We start from the raw sequence: 21,714 nt of genomic DNA, 5'->3' as shown, positions 1-21,714 counted from the left end.
TTACAGGAGAAATGCCTTATCTGCTCAGTATAGCTCCCTAATATTCATCACAGCATGTATTTTTCCTTCAGAAGTTTCCTGACTTTAAAAAAAGGGACGTTATCCACTTTCATCTAATTTGCATATACAGTAAAAAAGTTATGGAGAGGATGAATGTAAATACCAGGAGAAAATAATACATAAAACATATATTTAAATGTTTATATTTGTGTAACAGTTGCCAGTTATAAAAACGTTTTCTTTAAACTTGTAATGTTTTTATGAACTTTTATGGACTTTTACTGACACAGCCGAAGTAATTTTTTTTTACTGTACGGTATGTAATGTAATTAGTGCCTTGGTTTTGAGAACATATAAAAGGTATTAGAAATAATCCTCTTGACTAATATTTCACGGATGAACTACAGTTAACTGTCAAAAGAGAACTAATTTATTCACGTCTGTATTTGTTCAATAAACGAGCGGTGGATAGACATATTGTAGTGTGTTTGCGCTTCATATGATCCACTTTTTTTCAATAATTTATCCAAGTGTAATGACATTATTAGATTAAGACATTAATCTAATAATACATTTATGAAGTATGCATATATATTCAATATTATATTAGATTTTTTTTATTCAAGGTATTTGATCAGGTACATCAAGTCAATCATGCTCATTGCCCAAGGAATTCATGTTATGTTCCACATTATTTTCGTTGGACCACATTTTACTAATAAATACGTTGAATTTAACATCATCAACGCAGTTATTGATACTATTGTCTGAGATGAACACGTTAGTTTTACTGAACTGGTTAAAATGATATGGAAGAAATATTCTTAATTGAAAGATATTCTGCGGTTGGTCGGCACCGCTCCTAAGACACGCCCCCTTTCATCATTCGTCAGCTCCCACTGACTTCGATGTCGGGGCTCTGGCGTCCGAACAGGGACTGACCAACTTTTTAAAATGTTTTACATACTAATAGAGAGTTAGGATACTGTGAGAATAAATGCATCTGACACATAGACATCGAAGAAGTTAGAAGACGGCTCAAGATGGACATGTTTAATAAACTTACGACGCTCTTCCAGCAGGCGTTAGAAACTGTAAGTGAGAACGGAACACCGACGTCTGACGGTGGCCGGCCCGGAACTTTAGCTCGGGGATCGCAACCGAGGCCTGCTGCTTAGCGCTTTATCTTACTTTAATTTATCTTATGTTTTTATTGTCGCGCGTAACTTTTTATTTGTCTGCGTACCTCCGGACTATGAAATGTAAAACTGTCACACTGGCAATTGTCTGCTTTATTATACTTATTCAACAGGTTGAAGCCGCTCCTTCTTTGTGTACGTGAGCGCAGAAGCCGGATTGTTTACGTTTCAAGAAGAATAATCGACCATGTTATACAAGTTATACAGTCTTTTTTTCGTGCGTCATTACACAGATATGGGGAAAATAACTTAATGTAGCAGCTGTCTATGGATAAGATGGTTGTTTTTTTTCCGTATTCCTAAAGTTTGCAACTGGGCGCCTGAGCACTGTCCTACCGTAAACATTAGCGTCTGAACGGGATCAGGGAACAATCGGCATACATTATTCACGTTTTACCTATTATTGTTTAATGTTAGCGAAGCATAAGTTACCCGAAGAACATGCGCATCGCACGTTGAATTATGCATTATTTGTGCGCCTTGTGTGTTTACTGATGTTTACGAAATTATACCAGTTTAAATATATGATATATATCATTTTGCGTTTCAGAGAGAGCCGTCGGTAAATTTGCAGGACTCCTTTGTCGAGCATTGGAAAGGGATCACGAACTATTACATCGAAACCACCGGTGAGTTAATATTAACATTTACGCGACATCTACCGTACCTGTTTTCCTAGTTTTTGTCAACTAGACGAAAGTACGGTAATGTAATGAAAAACTTGAAACAAAAAACAATCAAGTTGTACACGCCCTGATGGCCGGACCGTATGAAATGTTAATATTAATGTTAATATATAACAGTCTTTGCTTTATTTTGTGATGTATAATTATTTGGGATTATATGACGAAATGCTTTCCCTAATCCATGTACACTATTTCATGGTCTTACCTTCTAATAGATAATTAAACCTCTGAAATAGGACTGCATGATGTTTACCACTGGTCTAAAGTAAATAAATACATTTAGCACACACATTAAAAATCCTGTTCGAAGTCTATAAGGTGTTTAAAAAAACACTATATTTTAAATGCGTTATAATGGGCTAGACGGCTATTTCTATTTCTATCATCTATTTTTATGTTTATCACTGGTTCGTCAGATACCAATGCCAGGTTACTTGTCTGTTATCGGCGATTATTGACAATCTCAAATCACTCAAGCTTACTCTAGATTAAACACTGTTCTGTTGTTGCTAGCGTTGCTGTAATGAAGTCAGCATCACCCCAAGTTTTTTTTTTTTTTTTTTTTTTTGGTTGTTTACTGCTTTTCATCGGTCCGTAACTGTTCAATAGAAAGCTTTCTTGGAAAATGCCCTGGGTGGCCACTTTAAGGGCTCTAAGTGCACTGAGATCCTCTTCTAGATGACCTGATTCCTGTAAAGGAGACTGACATCCCCTGGCGACTCAAACAGATGCTTGATATCTTGGTCTATGAGGAGAAGCAGCAGGAATCACAGGAGACGGGGCCCTGCATGGAGTACCTGCTGCAGCACAAGATTTTGGAGACACTTTGCACTTTAGGCAAAGCTGAGGTATCTCAGACTCATACACAAACAGCAAAAGGATGTTGAGACATGACTGTAATCTACATGTACGTGACTGCTGGGAGATACTGTGTTATCCACTTATAAGTCATCATTTTATGTAAGGGTAAAGAGTGATAAGGTCTAGGGTGGTCTTCCATTTGTGGTTCTCTCTCCCTTCTTCTAATGTTGGTTGTCTTCCTCTCTGTGCAGTACCCTCCAGGGATGATCCAGCAGGTCCTTGGTTTCTTCACCAAGCTTCTGACACAGATCCAGCAGCCACTGCTTCACATTATCAATGTTTACAGGCCAGTCCAGGTAAGGGGGTGTGTGTCATCACCTGTTTGCATCATTGTCACCTTACAGGAAATTTTGTTTTGATTATATTGAATTCATGTTATTTTGATTTATGTTAACCAGGCTATATGTACAGATTCATAACTTTGGCACATACTCTTCAACACTTCAATTTTAAAGGATGTGCAATATTGTGCAGAAAAAAATCTTAGGCAGCCAGTGGAAACTGTTTAAACTTTGACACTGCTGCTCGGGCGACTGTAGGACAACACATCTGAGCAATCGGTTCATATTTTGCTCAGGGCGTAAAGCATGCCAAAACCGCTAATATACACAATTGAATATACCAAAGTATTTGTTGACTTGACCACTAGCATAGTATGTTTGGCTGATCGATAATTTATCAAGATGTTTAATTAGGTTAATTAATGTTAGTGAGCTGGTGATCAGATTTAATGAATATATGGATTGGCTGGGGTGCCCCTGAGGGGTTTGGGAATCAAAGCCGTGTTCTTTTAGCCATCCAAGAAGATCTCAGCGACATTTTGGAGAGCACAAGAAATTCTCCTACCTTTATAAATTGTATTATTCTTTGTATTTTTTTCTCTAATGTCAGAATGTATTTTTTTGAATAAACATACATTACTGTACCGATAAATACAATGGAAAAAATTAAGAGACTAATTAAGAGATTATTTTTTTTGCAAACTGCATCCTGGTTCTTCCCTGTCTGTCATTAATGAAGGGCTTCTTCCTTGCTTTATGGGTCTTCAGTCCTGCTTCTAGCAGCCTGATATGAACTATCCTAGCAGAGCACTTCACAATACTTAATGGTACCCATTCCTTTTGAAGGTCACTTGATGTCATCTTCCGATTCATGAGACACTGTTGGATAAGCTGACGGTCATCTCTGGCATTAGAAAGTCGCTTCTGCCCTTTACCTGGCTGGTTTCTGGTCATTCCCAGTGTCTCCGGCTTCATCTTGTTCTTGCCGTCTTAGAATTTTTGTTTTACCTGGACGCAACCTGCTGCTCAGCAGAATCAGGATTTAAATAAAAGCACATATTTTTAAATATATAGAGTGGTCTCTTTTGTATAAACCTGAGATTTATATGAAGAATGCAAGACTAAAAACAGAATTAAAATATATGGCTGAAAGGAAAAGAAAATGTTTCATCTATTATCATAGAAAAATTTTGAACCTGCAAGTAACCTGCTGTTTAGTGTAGCATTCTGCTAACAGAACCAAGATTGAATCAGGATTTAAAAATGCCTATTATTTTATTTGATTTTCTTAATATAGTTTGGTCTCTTCATTTTTTCCCCTAGCTGTAGCTTTAAACTACTTCCCTTGTTGGCCTAAGGCACTTGCATTGTAATGTATATATTTCATAAACTGCAGGTAACACTTCTTACTTTTTGATATCTAAGAGGTATTAAGTCACCTGTAAATGAAGACATCTCAGTGAAATCCAGGAGTAGGCAACCGTGACCTCTGAGGGCTGGTGTCCAGCTGGTAGGATTGAAAAGCTGCGGGATACTGGCGCTCCAAGCTCAGGGTTGCCTCGCCCTGGACAAACCACTTGCAGCTAATTGAATCGGGGCTGTTTCTTGTCTCCTCAGAAGCTGATCTGCCTCTGTGCACAGACAGGGTCACAGACTGAAAAGGAGGAGGCCCAATTCCTCTTTGTCATTTGCTCAAGACTGAAACAGGATCCTTATGTGCTCAACTACATTCTTGGGGTATTTTATGAATTTAACTTTTGAAATGGAATGGGTCATCAGACTGTTTTCCTTTTTTTCCCCTACACAATCTGGCAGAAAGTATATTAACTTGGCATGTTGCAAACACTAGGCAACAGAACTGACATGATTTAATGAAGGTGCAATAAAAGAAACAGCTGGTTACTGAATGCTGCTTACAGCCAAATGTTTTTTATTTGATTAATAAAATGAGTTACTTAAGCCTCTTAAGAAGGTAGAATTTGCAGAAGTTTCTTAAGGTGTTCAGTAACATCTGTGAAGCTTGCTGTTAACTAGCAACATCATGTAGTATTTATTGGTGTATTTACTGTATAGTATGGTTAGTTTCTTCCATTGTTGTGTGTTCTAAAGATTAAGACGGAGGAACCTAGTAGAAGGTCATGCTCTTCATCAGGAGATGAGGTTCAGCAGGGGGACAGCGAAACCCCCAATGGAGAAAAAATGCCTCCTGGACATCAGAATGACAGCGGATATCTCAGCAGCCCCTGCAGATCCCCTAGTCTGACCCCGGAGGACAAGAAGCTGATCCATGCTTTACTATTCTTAACAAAAAGCCAGGTATGTGAAGCCTCGTCCACTGACCTTCACACCCTTATACATCCCAACATGAGGGGGGGCAGTGTGGTTGAAAAAAGGGAATTTTGGAAAATGGGGGGTGGGGTTGGGGTGTGGGTGGACAGAGTGGTTTAAACAGCGGAATGTAGGAAAATATATGGAAACATGGAAAGATAGTTATTCCAAGGAAAATTGCAAGGACCAGCATAAACGTTCACACAGCACTATATAGAGACATTAGACAAATGTATAGATACAAGAATCAACAATAAATGCAGTAAGACATAACAGAAAACAGCAGCATGCAGATACATAATGCACAAATGGGCAATGACTGACAGTTCAATCCAGATGAGACAGTAAGAGGTCGACAGGAAGATTCATTGTGGAGTGGAATAGTCTGAAGTGAAGTATGATTACCTTCTGTGTTTCCCTGTTATCAGAAGAGCAGAGTTGCATTGAGAGCCTGTGAAGGCTTGTCGTTGCTGTTGGCGATACCAAAGGAGGAGACGGCCGAGTGCCTGGGGCAGAAAACAGCGGTGTGCCAGATGGTGGCAGGGAGGCTGAGCGAGCTCTACAGCTCCATCCCGTTGTCCCTGGAGCCCGTCGATGTTCACAGCTGCCCTGACATTCAGTGGAGGTATGTGTCATGGATATGTCTCCTCAGTATGAACCTCCAGCCTTTCTGTGGGGTTAAAAAATCTTTGAAATGATTTTAATTCGGATGGGCATCCAGGCCCCCTGTGATTCTGAACAGGATGATTGGTTAGAAGTTGGATAGACGGTACTGGGTTCAGTTATGCTGTTACGCCCCTGCTTTAACTTTGCCTGGCCACTGTCAGGTGAAACAGAAATAGTCTTGTTTTCTCTGTATGGATGTTGAGTAGCTGTTTCTCCAAAACATGACTCTCGCTGTTTAGTAGTAAAGAATGATTACCTGTGACATTAGCATGGAATATTTGAGTATTAGCCTGGTACACAGAGATATTGGCATGGTACAGCATGTGGTTACTGGTGATCCAAGCATATTACATTTGTAATTCATCAGATAAGGCTGCAGCTCTTTCTCCACTAAGAGCAAACTAGGGTGGAGGTACTTATTGAATTAAATATTTTGGCTGGTATAAAACTTCTGACAAGGTATAGCCCTTACCTTACAAAAAAGGTTATACTGGTAGTTTTTTAAGTATTTAAAATAATTCTGCAGTACTGGTTCTTTCTGGGGAAGACTTTCTTATGGCGGTATTGGTGTATACGCAGAGTTCAGTGTTCCCCCAAGACTTCGGAGGAGTCCAGCTCGTTACCTGGTAGGGAGCAGCTGGAAGCCTTTTTAGCCTGGCTGGACTTCTGCAACCACTTGGTCAATGAGGCACCACGGGTGAGTGATGCCATGGGGTGGGAAGTGAGTGTGAATCAAGTCAAAGGGCCATTCTTGTCCCCTTTGTTAGCTTGACATGCTCAATATGTTAAAGCCCCAGTCAACAGACGACCAATTCTGCCTAAACGTAAAACATTTCCTGGGTGCAGTGTTTCATTGATCCTCTTGCCTTTTTCAGACGCTGTCGATCAAATTGGCTAAAGCCATTCGCCGTCAGTGGCTTGTCGCTGTGGTGCAGCCGCAGTTGCTCCAGGTGTAAGTGTCCAACTCTAGCGTGTTTCCTGGGCTGGAACCTGCTTCCCCATGGAGGTGATGAGGCCACGTTTGTCTCCCACAGGTCAGAAGCAGGCATGCTGCTGCACATGGCCCTGCTCTCCCGCATTCTGCACCGCGTTAGTGCCCCCACCCTCTTGGAAGAGCTGGTCTTCTTCATCCTGGGCAGCCAGAGGAATTGCGAGCGCCAAGTTGACCCAGATGCCCCGGTCCTGCGCCGGCAGCTCATCGAAAACTGTAACCACATCTCTGACGAGGTACGCTGTCCTCCCAGCCTCTGGCCTCCATTGCCCCCTCTGTCACTGGCATTGTGGAGGAAGAAGACAATGTTCCGTCTAGAATCGGCCGGCGAGGATGCGATGTCGGCATTCCTCTTATAAAAAACATTTGAAAAATGTGGAAAACAGTCTTAAATCCTCTATGTCACAAATTGAGTCTTAAATAAGCACAAACATTCTGCAATGATGAGGTAGATGTTAAAAGTTCTTTGATGGCTGGGGCTGTTTTTTGTTATGGAAGATTGTGGAGTAACTAGGATGCGCTAAAATAATATGGGTCTAATTTGTCATTGGTGTTTATCGCATTATGCCGTGTATAATGTTTATAAGAAAGACATCAGAAACCGAGAGTACATGCACGAATCAGTCATTCCTACATCTAAATTCAATCCTTTTTTAATTTTTCATGGATATATGCAGTATATATTTCTGGTGCTGAAACTGATTTATCAACATGGAAAGGAAATCTGTATCAAAAGTTTCTTGCTTTCTGTTACCCAATAACTTAATTTCCTGTGATGTGGATCATAGCCAGTAATTGACATTTTAATACAATTCCCAGTCTGTTCCATTTGTCTTTTCTTGACTAATGTTTACCTTTGCATTGCATCAAGGATTTATGAGGAAACTGCAAAGGGGGCGTTGAAGGAATTCTGCCCTGTAATCTAAGTCTCGTGATGCAGGAATGTTGTTTTACAGGCTGAACACATAGACCAGGAATCCCTGTGGCTGCTGTTAACATTTTTCAAAACTGTTAATGTTATCAGTTTATAGGAGTCGTATACGTCATCTTTTGATTTTTTTTTAGGAAGTTCTTCAGAAGTGCACTCTCTGTTCAAAGTGCATGTACTTGCTTGATTTTTTTACTTAGAGTGTTTAGCGATGAACAGAAAGAACTTTTTAAGTGTAATTCCATCTAAATAGACTGGCCTCCCATCCAGGGTGTCCTCTTCCTCTTCCTCTGTGATTCCTGCAGCCCTCTTTGATGGATCGATGGATGGATGGATAGTTGTATGTATACGATACAGAATGTTGGGAATGAAAGCTGCTCTCTGTTCCCGTCAGATCAGTATTGCCACCTTGAGGCTGTTTGAGGAACTCCTGCAGAAGCCGCACGAGCACGTGGTGTTCAACCTCGCCCTGAGGAACTTGGAGAGACGTGGTTACATTGCCCCTGGGGCAGCTGGAGGGGGCGAAGAGCGACAGCCTGGAGACGGCGAGCCCCTCGAGGAGTCCGTGTGTGTGCCCCCTTACTTGCCCATAGCACCAATGCCCCCCTCCCACCATCTGTGGGATGATGATGAAATTAGATGGGATGGCTGAATAGGGCTTATACGGTCAACAATCAACATATTCGTGTAGTTGTGTGGCACTGGTACAGGAAGTCCCCGGCTTAAGAACGTCCAATATAACTCGTACTTACGAACGGACTTCCGTTAAGGCTGTTATATTACACATTTGGGTTAAATGCAGTGGTTTGTGATAACAAACCCACGCAGTACTTTGATGCTCATGAAAACATTGCGTGGCTTCAGCAGTCCTTGGCTTCAGGTACAGAATGGTACCATATGTTGTTACTTTTATTATTATGGTATAATAATTATTATTATTATTAAGAACTGTATTATTATTTTTCCAACTTACCTACAAATTTGACTTAAAGACAGACTTGGGGAAGGGATTTCATTCCTAAATTGGAGACTGACCTTCTGACCTTCTGTCATGGCGACACACTGTTACCCGGCCAGATCAGAGCAGCACAGGGCACTGGTTGGACCTGCATTGACTGTTCTCACTGTCTGAGCAGGGAGTTTGAGGAGGATCCTTTCTTCACGGACATGGACTCTGAAGGCAACTTCAACCATGTTGAGACGCTGGTGTCCCTGCCTCCCCAGCAGCGTGGCCAGGGGGAGCCTGGAGGACAGTCCCAAGCGGCAGACATTGTGAACAGGTACCTTTAATAAATGTTCCTGTCACCTTACGGTACATCTTACACTATACAAATTTATAGTGCTGGATATTTCATGTAGAAATACAAGTTAAATACCCCAAAGGAATAACAAAAGGCCAGCCTACATCTTAAAAAAATGCGACCAGCTGATCAAATATCCAGCCCTAATCACTATGATATCATAAGTTCACTTTAAAATCCGCTGTAATATACAACATTATTGATTAATGTTTGTGTAAGGTAAGGTGCACTGGCAATTGGTCGAGAAGAACAGCCAAGAACATGGATTGTGTGTGGTGATTAGATGTGCATTGTTGTGCAGCTTTCTCTGCCTGGTCCCACAAGAGGCGAAAACATCTCGGTACGTCCAGGGAGCGGGATATGACACCTATGTTCACGATGCACATGAAATGGTGAGTCTTGTGTGATAACTAGCGTCAGGCTGTGTTTCAGCGGGGCTGTCAGCTAACGCTTCTCCATGTGGCGCTCTCCTGTGTGTGCCTTCCCAGTTTAAAGACTGCAGAGAGATCTCACTGAACTGGGGATGGCCCACATTGCCCCAGCCTCCAGAAGTGACTTCCCTGGATTCCTGCTTCTACGAAGGGCACTTCCTCAAAATCCTTTTCGACAGGATCGCGCAGATCCTAGAGCAGGTAGCCTGTCAGGCCCGGAAAACACCACACGTTCGGGTGTCTGTCCTGAGTCCTCATCTCTTCTCTTACTTGTCCCTCAGCCATATGAGCTGAACCTCCAGGTGACGTCAGTGCTGTCCAGGCTCGCCTCATTCCCCCACCCTCACCTGCACGAATACCTGCTCAATCCTTATATCAGCCTGGCCACTGGAAGCCGTTCCCTCTTCTCTGTTCTTATCAGGGTGAGTCCATCCCATCCAATCCAAGTTTGTTTCTATTTTTCCCTCTTCCCATTTTTTTGTTAGTGTTTTTCCTTCTTGCAACTTGGTTTTGTGTCACTCTCATGCTGTCTACCGGCTCATTCCCACCTTCCTGTAGGTGATAGGAGATTTGATGCAGAGGATCCAGCATATCCCAAATTTCACCGAGAAGCTTGTCCACGTCAGAAAGCAGCTGATGTCGCTGGAGCCTGAATCACTGTAAGGAATTCATTGGAATTTAGCCAGAATTGACTTGCTTGTATTAAACTGAAATTCAGTAAGGAGGCTTAAGGAATTCCAGTAATTATACACGATGTTCTTCGAACCTCCTTTTGAATAAGAATCGTGTTTTTGTAACTTTCAGAATGGATCATGTGACCCTGCTGAAAGGGGTTATAGTCCTGGAAGAATTCTGCAAGGAACTGGCAGCAATAGTATTTGTCAAACTTCCCATGGAAGATCTCTGACTCTCTGGCCTCTTCATCTCTGGTTATCACTAGCATTTATTGACTGTAGTAAAGGATGCTGTGTATTTGCCAGAGTTGCACAGGTGATAATTAAAATGCTCCAATCAGCGTGTGACAATTTAACTGGATTCAACAAGCTTTTTTTGGAGAAGACTATAGTCATGGCACATTTCTGTCCAGTGATTAATGGAACAGGAAGCGGTATGCCGATACTTAAATAATCTTTTGTTGTTTTTTGGCTATCATGTAAAGTCTTGGGTTTTGTTTCGATCATCTGTCTTATGTAAATTTTGTTTTATCTTTATCTGTCTTAATATTTACTATTTATGTTGAAATAACTTACCCAGATGATATTTACTTTGTGAAAAGTTGGTGGGTGGAAAATAGGGTGCTTTATCTTCGGGGAATTCTTTTCTTTTAAGATGGAAAAAATGCTTCCATCCTGCTGTCTGTTGGTCACGATGAACAGACATGGGCTGTTTGCTGTACAGTTCTTAAAGTTCCGTTTGAACATTAAACACCCAGTGATGTTCTTTTTATTCTGCTTCACTCTTGGTCTGTCTACGGTCTCAACTGACAGCTGCAATTTATTTAAAAATAAAAGTCATACACACCAAAGTAGTTAATATAAGACATTTGCCAGATCTTTATTGATTTCACTTTTAAAACAATGAAAATATATTCTTGTAAATAGGCTGATTTTCAGGCTAATTGTCGTATATAATCCTTTATTATACAGTTCGGTCATTTCTTTTGCATTGACCCATCCATGCAAGTATACTTAACAAGCTGAAGTCAGTGCAGGCAGGCCAAGATGGGGCCCTTGTCTTCTGCAGCCAACATGCAGTTAGAAGGGCAATACAGCAAACCTAAATTAAGATTGTGTAATGGCTTTGTGTGTATTTATTTTCTCCTAGTGATTAAAGTTTCCTTCACTAACCTAATGCAAGTGGCTATTTTACCTGAAGTAATGGGGAGGTTCCCTGGCTGAGGTAAGCAAGGTTTGCTTCACAATAGTGAATGGTTATGTCCTGGAGGTATTCTTCATGCTTTCATCGCATAGTGCATTCATGTTGCATTATAAAATCCCAGCTTGTTTACTCTACCAATAGTTAAACTGAAGTGTGAAGATTACATTATAATTTTTTTTAAGTATTCATATATAAATTATATGTGATAAAAACAGTATCTCGTAACTAACTCGTGCTTTTTCTATTGTGTGTCGATAACGGTTTATAAAACGTACATTTTTATTTGTGTGTATATATCAGTCCACTTATAAGTTGTAGACTTAATTCTGTTTTGTGTTATACTGCAGTTTCTGTATCTGGAGTCTTTTTCATTATATATTAGATATATTGAGCTGTGCTTTCACAGTCTTCACTACTTCCTGCAGGGTTAGGTAACAGTCAGATTTCCACCAGGTGTGTTGGTTTTCAGATATCACCCGATATTGAAAACTGATTACTTTTTAAAGTACATATTTCAGATAATTATAGTGAGGTAGAAGGAAAAAACAGAAGACCCTGTATCTCTGAAGGAAAACAGCATCCTACCCCTCCCCTATGGCCTTATTGTTACTACCGCATGATAGCTTCGGAGAATTGGAAAGCATTCAGGCTGTGATGCACTGTGCCTCATCTGTTTTTCAGGTTCTCAGCCGACGTTAATAAAGGCTGTACATGGGAAGTACAGACCGTGATGTCAGTCTCTGATTAATCTTCTCTTTTATATTAGGACTGACCACCTTGTGCCACAGAAATCTGGGATTCTCTAGCAATGGAGGGTGGCTGGATTGGCCACCGTCGGCACTCTGCTCCACCGACGCCAGCATGTTGAAACAGATCCCATCTGTCTTCCCGGGCATCCTGCCGTTATGCTGCACTCCCAGGATGCCCCAGGGTTTGAGGTTGAGGCCCGGCGAGGACGGCATGCACTCCCGCGCCAGCCTGCGCACGACCCATGTCAGCGAGTACTTCCTGCCGCACACGGCGACGGGGACGCGGGGATCTTCCTTGTGGCTCAGCAGAATCCAGAGCTCTCCGTCGGGGTCGCGGAATACGAGTAACAGTCTCTGGCAGATGACGTGGCAGGGGAGGTCGATAGGCAGCATTGGCGTAAACCGAGGCTTCTCCCTGTACTTCAGGCCGGCGTCTATCAGGCACAGGATGTCATTGGTCCTGAGTTGCAGGGGGGTCTCCCTGTCCCACCACTGAGCCTGGATCGACTCTGCATCAGCTTCTGCTTCTGTCTTCAAAGAGCCTCCTGAATGCAAAGTCATATGAATGAGAGCCCTCATTTTAAGACCCAAAGATCCTGACACACAAAATGGCATTAATGTATTACAGACGAATGCCTTTAAATTAGCGCATCATGCAGAAAACAGTCAATGCAGCCCAACCTGTTGCTTCCGCCAAGAAGGTGAATCTGATCCACTGTGAGCCCTGCTCTTCGATCAGAAGCAAGGTGATTGGCTGGCATTCCAGGCCGGACTCCTCCTTAACCTCCCTGACCATGGCCTCTATGATGCTCTCTGCCTTTTCCATGCGGCCCGCCGGTAAGTACCAGCGTTTGTAGCACTCCGGTTTGGCCTCCTGCACCATCAGCACCTCGTCCTTCAAACCCAGACAGCAGTGGTACACGGACAATACAGCCGTTCGTCACATCTCATTACACAGTTGCCTAGAAAATGCTTTTGCAGCTTACAGCTCTTTTGGGGACTTAGTATAGTGCTTTAGCCAGCCCACCATAAATCCCACCCTAGCCATCTTCCAGCTGCGCATCCTCATCAGAGTTACAGGGTGACCTGGAGGCTATCACAGGCAGCATAAGCCACAAGGCTAGCGTACACCCTGGATAGGATGTCAATCCATTGCAGAGTCACACAAGCATTAATTATGAGCGATTCAGAGACCCTGAGTCATCTAACTGTGTCACTGAGGTATTCTAGTAAACTGGAAGATAGAGGAAGCAAACTCTATAAACAGCAGGCAGGGGCAGGGGGCCCAGTCCTGGAGTCGTGACACTCAATACCCCACACCATTACTACACCATGCCTTTTTTACATTATGGTTCAGCTTTTAAATATAGATAACATTGTTTTTGGCACACATACAGAAGCTGCCACCAAAGATTTAGTAGGCAAGGCTACACGTGATTTTGCCCTCCAATGGATATTATGCTCGTATAAGAGATGTGAGATGAGTCTAAACCGTGTAGAACCTTGCAGTCCAATGTTTTGACATTCCTTAAAGGAATGGCAAATTTTTTTGTATTCCTGCAATCGGCTGGTGTAGGAGAGGAACATTTGCTTTGGCCTAGAGGGAGATATGACTGCTATTCTGGTTTTCCATTAACAATGTGACTTTGACCTGAGAACTTTACAATATAAAATGATAAGCTATGCAAACCACACGGGGTAATAATATATATTACCAATTGCAATGGCTGATCTTGATTATGTACATTGTATTCTGCACTTTATCAGGTTTTACTTCATTTCTGCACATTCTAGACATAAAGTTCTATTTAACTTTTAAGTAACTGATGCTCCATGTTAAAGTAACAGGAATGTTAGTGTCACTGAGTCACTGCCCTTACATGGCAAAATCATACTGTAGCTCTTACCTTTGCATTGAAGATGATGGCACAGACAATGTAACAGACGGTCTTCCTTAGGACCACTGCATGAACTTCTTCAGGGGAAGAGTCAAATTCTTTCACCTCTAGACCTTCACCATTTAAAATCTTCTCCACTGTGTCTTCTATATAAAAAAATGCATGTATGAAGGTAGAAGTGGTAAAAGATTTTGTCTTAATTAGTGTTTATATAAAGTTTTCTGATATACTGATATACTGACTATACATAACATTGTTTTGAGTACTAGTGCTAATTTTTTGATGCTGAATGTGATCTGACCTTCAACCAACCTGAGCAATTACTGGAAGCTCATCCTAGCTGCATTTATATGTTTTTGACAGCAGTATGTTTGTATTATGCAAACTGCCTCACTTGTATGTCGCTAGAGATACAAGCCTCAAATAAAGTAGATGTAAATTTAACATTCTGACTGGTTGTAAAATCTTTAGCAGTAGGCTAATAACGATGCTCAAACGTCTAATATAGCTAGTGTATCAGTGTCTCTCAGTTCATTTGGGTCTCGCCACATTTCATCTCAATTGGACTTGAGTATAGGTTTATAATATAGGTATATGTATGTATGTGTATGTGTGTGTGTGTGTGTAATATATATATGTATATATATAAAAAATTCTTTTTTTTTTTTTTTTGAGCACGGAGGGGGATATGGTCTGGATACGATAATATAGGATAAATCATGTCCTGGATCACAACACTACTCAGGACTCTGGGCCCTAAAAAATGTTGTACGTAATTGAATTGGTCCCAGAATCTCAAGATGTACCCCTTACTTCAATAAAATAAATATGTAAATCACCTAAAACATAAAACAGTAAAATCTGGACAAGAAATCCATGACGGGATGCGAACAAGAAAAAAAAGTATTTGTCAGAAGTGGGATTCGAACCCACGCCTCCAGAGGAGACTGCGACCTGAACGCAGCGCCTTAGACCGCTCGGCCATCCTGACTTATAAGTACACTTACTGAAAAACACGTCACTATCCTAGACTGTTGTCTAGTACTTAACACCCATAGACTTAGTCATAAACACAAAATAGAGACTAATGATGATACATCTTCTGTACCCAAATAAAGCTATAGGAAGTGTGCTGTTTATGGCGTAGTCGGCTATCGTTTACTCTATCCTGAGTCACGTGACCCGCAGGAGCGAGAGTTCCGCAAAATCGGGAGAGTGAACGATGTACCTAGTCTGTCTGATCGAATGGATCCGGGATCAGAAAACCTACCCTACAAGTACGAAATGCGTATGTCCTGATTACAGAACATTAGCTGTCCTAGTGCTCAGCTTCATATATGTGAATGTCCTCATTGAAATGAAACATTATTTACATAGATTTCTAAAAGGGTCATTAGGTTAAAATGATATTCCCGATTTGACGGATTTGTCATCATTTGATGCGCACTAAGTCTACGCTGTTTTTGTTAGTCATCACGGATACAGCCCCTAGAAACAATCGTTAGCACAAAGTAGTGTATGACAGTGGAGTTGGCCAGGTGATCCGGTAATCCTGGCTTTCCATCAGTGTTTATCAGTATTAAACATTTACTGGTCAAATTATTCAAATATATTACGTTGTCGAGTTTACAACGCTTCGTAGGAATATATCTTTGTATTCCCCTACTTATTAAAGCACAAGTAATGCTTTCAGAAATCTATACATACGCATCCATATAGTCAGCAAGGCCACTGGCTCTATAATCTACGGCCTGAACGATAAACTACATACACACGACAGACCCGGCAGCCATTCTCTAACATACGTGTTAAATAGTAAAGCAAGTTCGTATGTTCATTTCTTTTTTGTCAGTAGTACGCTTCAGTATGAGTAGTAGGAACTTCCACTAATATATGCTACCGGAATAGGTCTGCAAAGGATTCCCTATTTCGCAAATTTGCGTATTAACACCCGGACATGTGGGGGAAAACAAATAACGATAATGGTATTTATGCCGAGACTAAGGACCATAACGCGGGGTCAGGCGGACGGCTCTTACCGCAAACGCCGAGCGGAGAGCGGTACGTCATGTTTGATCACCAAATGGGTTAATGGGACGCGCAGGTTGGCTCCTAACGCATGCGCAGTCCGCTCGCTATTTCTAAGTTAAATGGATGGTTAAGTGCCGGCAGCCTGGAGAGATAGATTTCATCGTGGCAAGGCAAAGCTCACCACTGTCATCACGTGGGAGTGATCGACATGGTTAAATCCACCTCGGACTGAGGACAAATATCTTAGGCGGTCAGTTAGAAACTGTTTAGCTCCAGCATGTCTGATTTCTGGAGGTACCTGCGGTGTACAAGGTAGCCAGCGTTATGTTCAGGAGACGTTCGGTTATTGGGAGGCGACGCCTGGAAAAGGGAAATAAATTGAATAAAAGCGTCTCCGGCGACTGCGATTGCTTGTGGATCGTATAAACATGAACCTGCGGGTCCTGTGCGCTCTCTGCTTACTGTGCGCGCTGGGAAGTAAGTGCGCCGTCTCCCGCGGCCGGTCAGACAAGTCTGCCTGGACGTCTGCCTGGACTGACAGGCTGAAAATCTAGAGCAGGCTCTCAGGCTTGAGTCTTTACCTATAACACTCTTTGTTCTTGTTAGTTCTTGTTAGTACTTAATGACGTTCTGCGTCCGATCCATTCAAAATTAGGGGGTCGGAAATGCAACCGTATAATTAATTATTGACGTGAGAGCGCACTATGCGCAGATTATTCGCCTGAAGACACAAACTTTACTTATTGCTTATATTACAGAATTGTGCCTTTTTAGACTGGTTGCAGAACTTCTAAAAACCAAAGTTAACATCGGCACAAGTGGACACCTGCTGGCTGTATTTCAGTGTAACTTAATCCGATATAGAAACTATTGCTACAATCCGATGATGTTTCCTGATAAATCTGAGCAATAACGCTGGTGGTTTGGAAACATTAAAAACAAAGAAATGACTAACACATGAAAACACACCCACATGAAATTAATAGGAGTCATCCACCTAACACGGATATTAAAATGTTTTTTGGAGATCTAATGTTCTCTACTCCCAGATCTTCTTAGTAAATGTAGACAATGAATAAGCTGTGAGTATAGCTTGGTGATTACCGGATACTTATTTAGAGAACACAGGTCTTTCGGTTCTCCAAAAGAGAAATTGTCATGGTTGAATGATACTAACTAATGTAGACGGTATTTAAAACAGACAGACATATTAACACCACTAACACATATGACAAACGCCTTGCTATTTTAACCGAGGTCCACTTTTCGCCGATACATCTACAGTCTCCCCAAGCGCTCGGTTCTCAGCCTGTTTTGAGCTGAGCTGCGCGCCGAATCCCATGATTTATACTAGCGGTTCTCAGTTGTTAAAGAGCCTTTAACTGGGATATTAATTAAACCTTTCGCATGATTCGCGTCACGAAAGAGAATACCTTGTTCGAGCACTTCATTTGAATGGCGTTAAGTGGCTGAAATCTCTTTCGCTTGTACTGTTACGCAATAACTGCTTTATTTGATAATTTGAGCGGACCGCTCTCGGTTTCCGCATCAGGTTAACATCTGGGCCAGAGCTTGGCCTTATGTTAGCCACAAGTGGCCAGGCTCTGTCTGAGATCTGGCCCGGATCTGGCCCACATACTGCATGGAATGACGGCGATTGAGCGGACCGCTCTCGGTTTCCGCATCAGGGTAACATCTGGGCCAGAGCTGGGCCTTATGTTAGCCACAAGTGGCCAGGCTCTGTCTGAGATCTGGCCCTATTGTGGCCCACTACTGGTTTATGAACCTCACAGATGTTAACCTCATAAGGGCTACTTTTCAACAGGAACTGCATACAGTCCCTGATTAGGCTTCAAATGCGTTTTAAAATAACAAAAGTCCAATGTCTTCAAGGATTTTTATTTTAAACAATTGCATTAACAAATATTAGCATTGAGATACAACACATTGAATTCCCATTGTTGAACTGGCAATTCAAACTCAAAAAAACAAAAATGTCAGGCAACTCAATATAAATTCAAGCCTTGAACACTATATTCAAGCTTTGTTCCCTACAAAGCTTTTAAGAATTATTGACAGTTGTATCTTTCCAGTCTCCGTTTTCTCCCTCCTTCCCTGTCCATCGCCAAGTCATACTTTATTAAAAAACAAACTGTTTTTTAATAAAGTATTTAACATGTGGCTCATATCTGTTTTGTGACATTTGGGCCACATTTGTCTAACCACAAGTGGGCCACTTTTGGCATACAGTACATCCGTTCGCCGATGCCGGAACTGGGCCATCAGTGCCACACATTTGCCAGAAGTGGCCCACATCCGCATGCTATCTGGGTATGAATAAGCCCACTGCAATTTCAATTTTGATAATAAGGTGCAAGGCCAACATGTACACGTTTATTTACAAAAAGCCTTTATTTGAAAAAAAAAAAATCCCTTATGGGTAATTTTCAATCGGTATGGTTTCCCGTTCTGGTTATTATATAATGCAGTTAGACTGCGGAAGTATATCAGATACTGCAAAAGTTGTCATGTCGCATGACGCAATTACCTTCCCAGGACAGATAGTGCGCTACGTGGTGCCTATATTGATAGCTGTGTTCTGTCATTCATTTTTTAAATATGCATTTATTGGAAATGCCATTGCTTAGTTATGCTCGACTTTCTAAATGAGTTTGCTTTAAACACTTTTTTTGTCAAAATAGAATGACGCATAAAAACTATTAGGTGTATCTTCAGTAAAGCATAGTGTTTAGTAGGCCTACGTTGCCTTCTGTATACATTTTGCCATTTACAATGATAATTAAAGAGAGTCACCTGGTAACAATTCATTAGACTTTGAAAGAGGGATACTGTAAGCTAGCACTGTGTATTTCGCAACGGTACTAGTTGTATATGATAATATAAAAAAATAGCGAGCAAAGCGAGCTCACATTTTACTTCCAACAGTCAACAATATTTGGAAAGTCACGGACGGACATTTATGTATGCGACTGAAATGCAAAATGCGATTTTTAATTTTGTGGCCTACGGTTAAAAATAACCTCAACATTAGGAGTTTGCTTTCCAATTTCTGTCACGCATTTTTAATAAACATTTTCTGTGCTGGAATTTCATTATTTTGCAGTCAGTTTAAATAAAGAATGTTAGCATTATAACCTTGACCTTTGGCTGGCTGTGTCACGCCTTTATTATTTTTGGCTTCCGTATTCCATTTAATTGATAGCCATGTCAGTAGAAGGGCCAGATGCTTGTTCCGGTATCTGATGAGTGAGAGGCTGCTGTAAATACCTCAGCAATGGGGGGGATATCTAGTATATTTCAAATTAAGTAATGATTCTTTAAAGTTTGGGTGGAAGCAGTCATTAATCAAGAAATCCAGGCAAAGTGATTCCCCCCTACAGCACTGTGAAAAAGTCTTAGGCAGCCAAAGAAAATGATGTTTAGATCTTTATGTTGGTCTAAAACTATGCCATTATGCCTGTCAAAGTGTGTCAGCTTAGCCATTTCAAAACCTCTGCTAAAATCACCCCAGTATTTCCAGCAACCATCCAATACAGTGAATACACCCATGTATTTTTTGACTCGACCACTAGCACCCCTCCTATAGCTAACCAATATCTCACTGATTTTTTTAAACTAATTAAGTTAATTAAGTGAGCTGGTGGTGAAAGTTAATGGAATGGCTGAGGTGCCCCTGAGGAGAGATTTGGGAACTGAAGCGGTGTTCATTCTAGCCGTCCAACTAGATATCAGTAACTTTTTGGAGAACAGAAGAAATTTTTACTAGTTTTGTTACTCTTAATTTGCATATGTTCTAATGTTATTGTTTGTTTGTTTTTTTGTTCTGAGCAAATGTGCACTTACTATCCAGATATGTAGTTTTAAACATTTCTTTGGACTGCGTAAGACTTCTGCACAGTACTGTACATCATATGTGTGTGAATGACCTGGCCAATCGCACGCCTTTACACCCTGACAATGCATACCTGTTTAAATGACAGCCTGATGGTCCTCATCTGTGTTTCGCCTAGGAGCAGACCACCCACAGACCTCTCGGCTGTCTGCTTATGAACTGACGGTCCCCAGGAGGATTGGAAAGGAGAAGAGGGACCTGGGGAACGTGGCATCCGATAAGGTGCAGTTAGAGACAAAAACATTGTTTTAGCTGCCAAAGACTCTAAAGATCAGTTAAATTTCTCATTTAGTGTTTTTTGTTAAATGTCTATTTTATGCTGATTATTATGCTGTCCCAGTGAAAAGAATTTTTAAAGGCTTCAGTGTATCATTTACCAAAAAGTAGTTTTCACCTTCTACCTAAAGAAACTTAATGAAAATATTAGGCATCTTTTTACTTGCTGTGTGTCACTGTTTGTGTTCTGTTTAGGCTACCATACATGGGTTTTTCCAGAACTACCATATTTGTCCATGTGTGTATTAACTAGCAGTCAGCTTAAGGTAGCAACTTCCCGGATCCCCAATGGTAGCAGAGTTGGCAAATGCACCTGTAAATATGGTAGCGGTGAGGTTTGGAAAACCCCAAGTATGACAGCCTGTCCCAGGGCCCATGGGCCACCTTTCTGTGTTTGGACACTCCCAGGTGTGAAGTCTTTGGGAAGTGTGCTTTGGGTGTGTGCTCTTTGAGGTTAACCTCCACTTCTCCAACCAGATCTGTGACTCACAGGCTCTGTTTGCTGATGGTTTAAAGGGTGTACCCGGTTAGAGCAAAGGCCGCCATGTGTTCAGGCTGCACCGTCTTACGCACCCTTGAGCAAAAGCCTTAAGCACCATTGTTCCCGAGATGGACTGACCCTGCCTGCTCAATTTTGTGTCGCTTTGGATCAAAGCATCTCCTTAATAAATAACGTGATGTATGTTTATATGGAGATAATGCCTTTGTTTACTTAGTTGCACAACTTTACTATAAGATAGCACTAAAAGGTGCAAAATTTGTGCAAAAAGGGCCCTTCTTTGTGGTCCATGTGTCATTTATAGTTATACGTACCAAGTATTATTTTGCTAAACCTCTGTCCTCCACTGCCATAAATGCTGTGCGAGGAAGAGGATGGAGCCAAGTGCCCTTCACCCATGTGGCCCTGGCCCTGATCCCGGTCGCCCTCATGTCTGCCCTCTGCCTCAGCACCTCTCCTTTTACTCCTCTCAAAAAAATAAAAATCACGGGAGCCATCTGTTTGGAACAGGTGCCCAGTCAGTGTGGGGAGAGCTAATAAAAGTATCCGCAAGCTGAGAGGTGACTCCTCAGATGCCTGCGGTCTCGCACAGCTAGCGGACGCTACGAAGAGCAGACCCGCTAGATGCATCCCTTTGACGGTATTAACTGGCGAAACTGGGATTTACCGTAATAAGCTACCTCCCATATTTGTGGCTAAGATGTATTTAAGATGAGTGACCATGTTGCAGTTTGACATGCCAGACGGCATTTGTGAATTGAACCTCGACTGGGGAGTTTTAATTACTGATTCTTGGTT

The 21,714-nt window shown here is 41.6% G+C and overlaps 3 protein-coding genes and 1 non-coding gene across 12 annotated transcripts in view; 2 read left to right on the top strand and 2 right to left on the bottom strand.

Moving 5' to 3' along the window:
- Nucleotides 1-878: 878 nt before the first annotated feature.
- fhip2b (FHF complex subunit HOOK interacting protein 2B) lies at nucleotides 879-14,641 on the top strand. 4 transcript variants are annotated; one of them, XR_002841378.2, is made up of 19 exons: nucleotides 879-1,094; nucleotides 1,750-1,828; nucleotides 2,564-2,733; nucleotides 2,938-3,042; nucleotides 4,645-4,764; nucleotides 5,137-5,343; nucleotides 5,784-5,980; nucleotides 6,601-6,718; nucleotides 6,897-6,973; nucleotides 7,056-7,248; nucleotides 8,335-8,507; nucleotides 9,077-9,220; nucleotides 9,543-9,633; nucleotides 9,730-9,873; nucleotides 9,954-10,094; nucleotides 10,231-10,331; nucleotides 10,477-10,780; nucleotides 11,497-11,571; nucleotides 12,317-14,641. XR_002841378.2 is itself a non-coding variant. In XM_023838606.2 (17 exons), exons 1-17 carry the CDS (start codon nucleotides 1,044-1,046, stop codon nucleotides 10,577-10,579), a joined length of 2,214 nt encoding a protein of 737 aa, XP_023694374.1. In that variant the 5' UTR covers nucleotides 879-1,043; the 3' UTR covers nucleotides 10,580-11,118. The 4 variants fall into 4 exon arrangements, 3 of the variants coding, with proteins under 3 accessions (XP_023694374.1, XP_023694376.1, XP_023694375.1); XM_023838606.2 differs by lacking the exons at nucleotides 11,497-11,571; nucleotides 12,317-14,641 and having other exon boundaries at nucleotides 10,477-11,118; XM_023838608.2 differs by lacking the exons at nucleotides 879-1,094; nucleotides 11,497-11,571; nucleotides 12,317-14,641 and having other exon boundaries at nucleotides 2,641-2,733; nucleotides 10,477-11,118.
- Nucleotides 11,202-16,308, bottom strand: nudt18 (nudix (nucleoside diphosphate linked moiety X)-type motif 18). Its single transcript, XM_023838610.2, has 4 exons — nucleotides 16,237-16,308; nucleotides 14,207-14,343; nucleotides 12,981-13,194; nucleotides 11,202-12,844 (listed from the first exon to the last, which is right to left on the bottom strand). The coding sequence occupies exons 1-4, from the start codon at nucleotides 16,265-16,267 to the stop codon at nucleotides 12,246-12,248; spliced, it is 981 nt and encodes a 326-aa protein (XP_023694378.1). The 5' UTR covers nucleotides 16,268-16,308; the 3' UTR covers nucleotides 11,202-12,245.
- trnal-cag (transfer RNA leucine (anticodon CAG)) lies at nucleotides 15,106-15,188 on the bottom strand. The gene has a single exon. It is a non-coding gene; the product is annotated as a tRNA-Leu (tRNA).
- LOC111857585 (disintegrin and metalloproteinase domain-containing protein 9-like) overlaps nucleotides 15,400-21,714 on the top strand; it is a 31,146-nt gene continuing 24,831 nt past the window's right edge. For 2 of the 6 annotated variants that reach the window (XM_023838604.2, XM_023838602.2), the window contains exons 1-2: nucleotides 15,400-15,474; nucleotides 20,260-20,363. In XM_023838604.2, coding sequence (XP_023694372.2) covers nucleotides 15,420-15,474; nucleotides 20,260-20,363 — 159 coding nt within the window. In that variant the 5' untranslated portion in view covers nucleotides 15,400-15,419. Of the gene's footprint in view, nucleotides 15,475-16,309; nucleotides 16,706-20,259; nucleotides 20,364-21,426; nucleotides 21,557-21,714 lie in introns of those variants that run through there. The other 4 variants (XM_072704395.1, XM_023838605.2, XM_072704388.1 and 1 more) reach the window with 4 other exon arrangements.

This window comes from Paramormyrops kingsleyae, chromosome 2 (assembly GCF_048594095.1).
Source record: "Paramormyrops kingsleyae isolate MSU_618 chromosome 2, PKINGS_0.4, whole genome shotgun sequence".
Lineage (NCBI taxonomy): Eukaryota > Metazoa > Chordata > Actinopteri > Osteoglossiformes > Mormyridae > Paramormyrops > Paramormyrops kingsleyae.
Note: the sequence above shows the minus strand (reverse complement) of the source record. Positions and strands in the feature narration are given on the sequence as shown.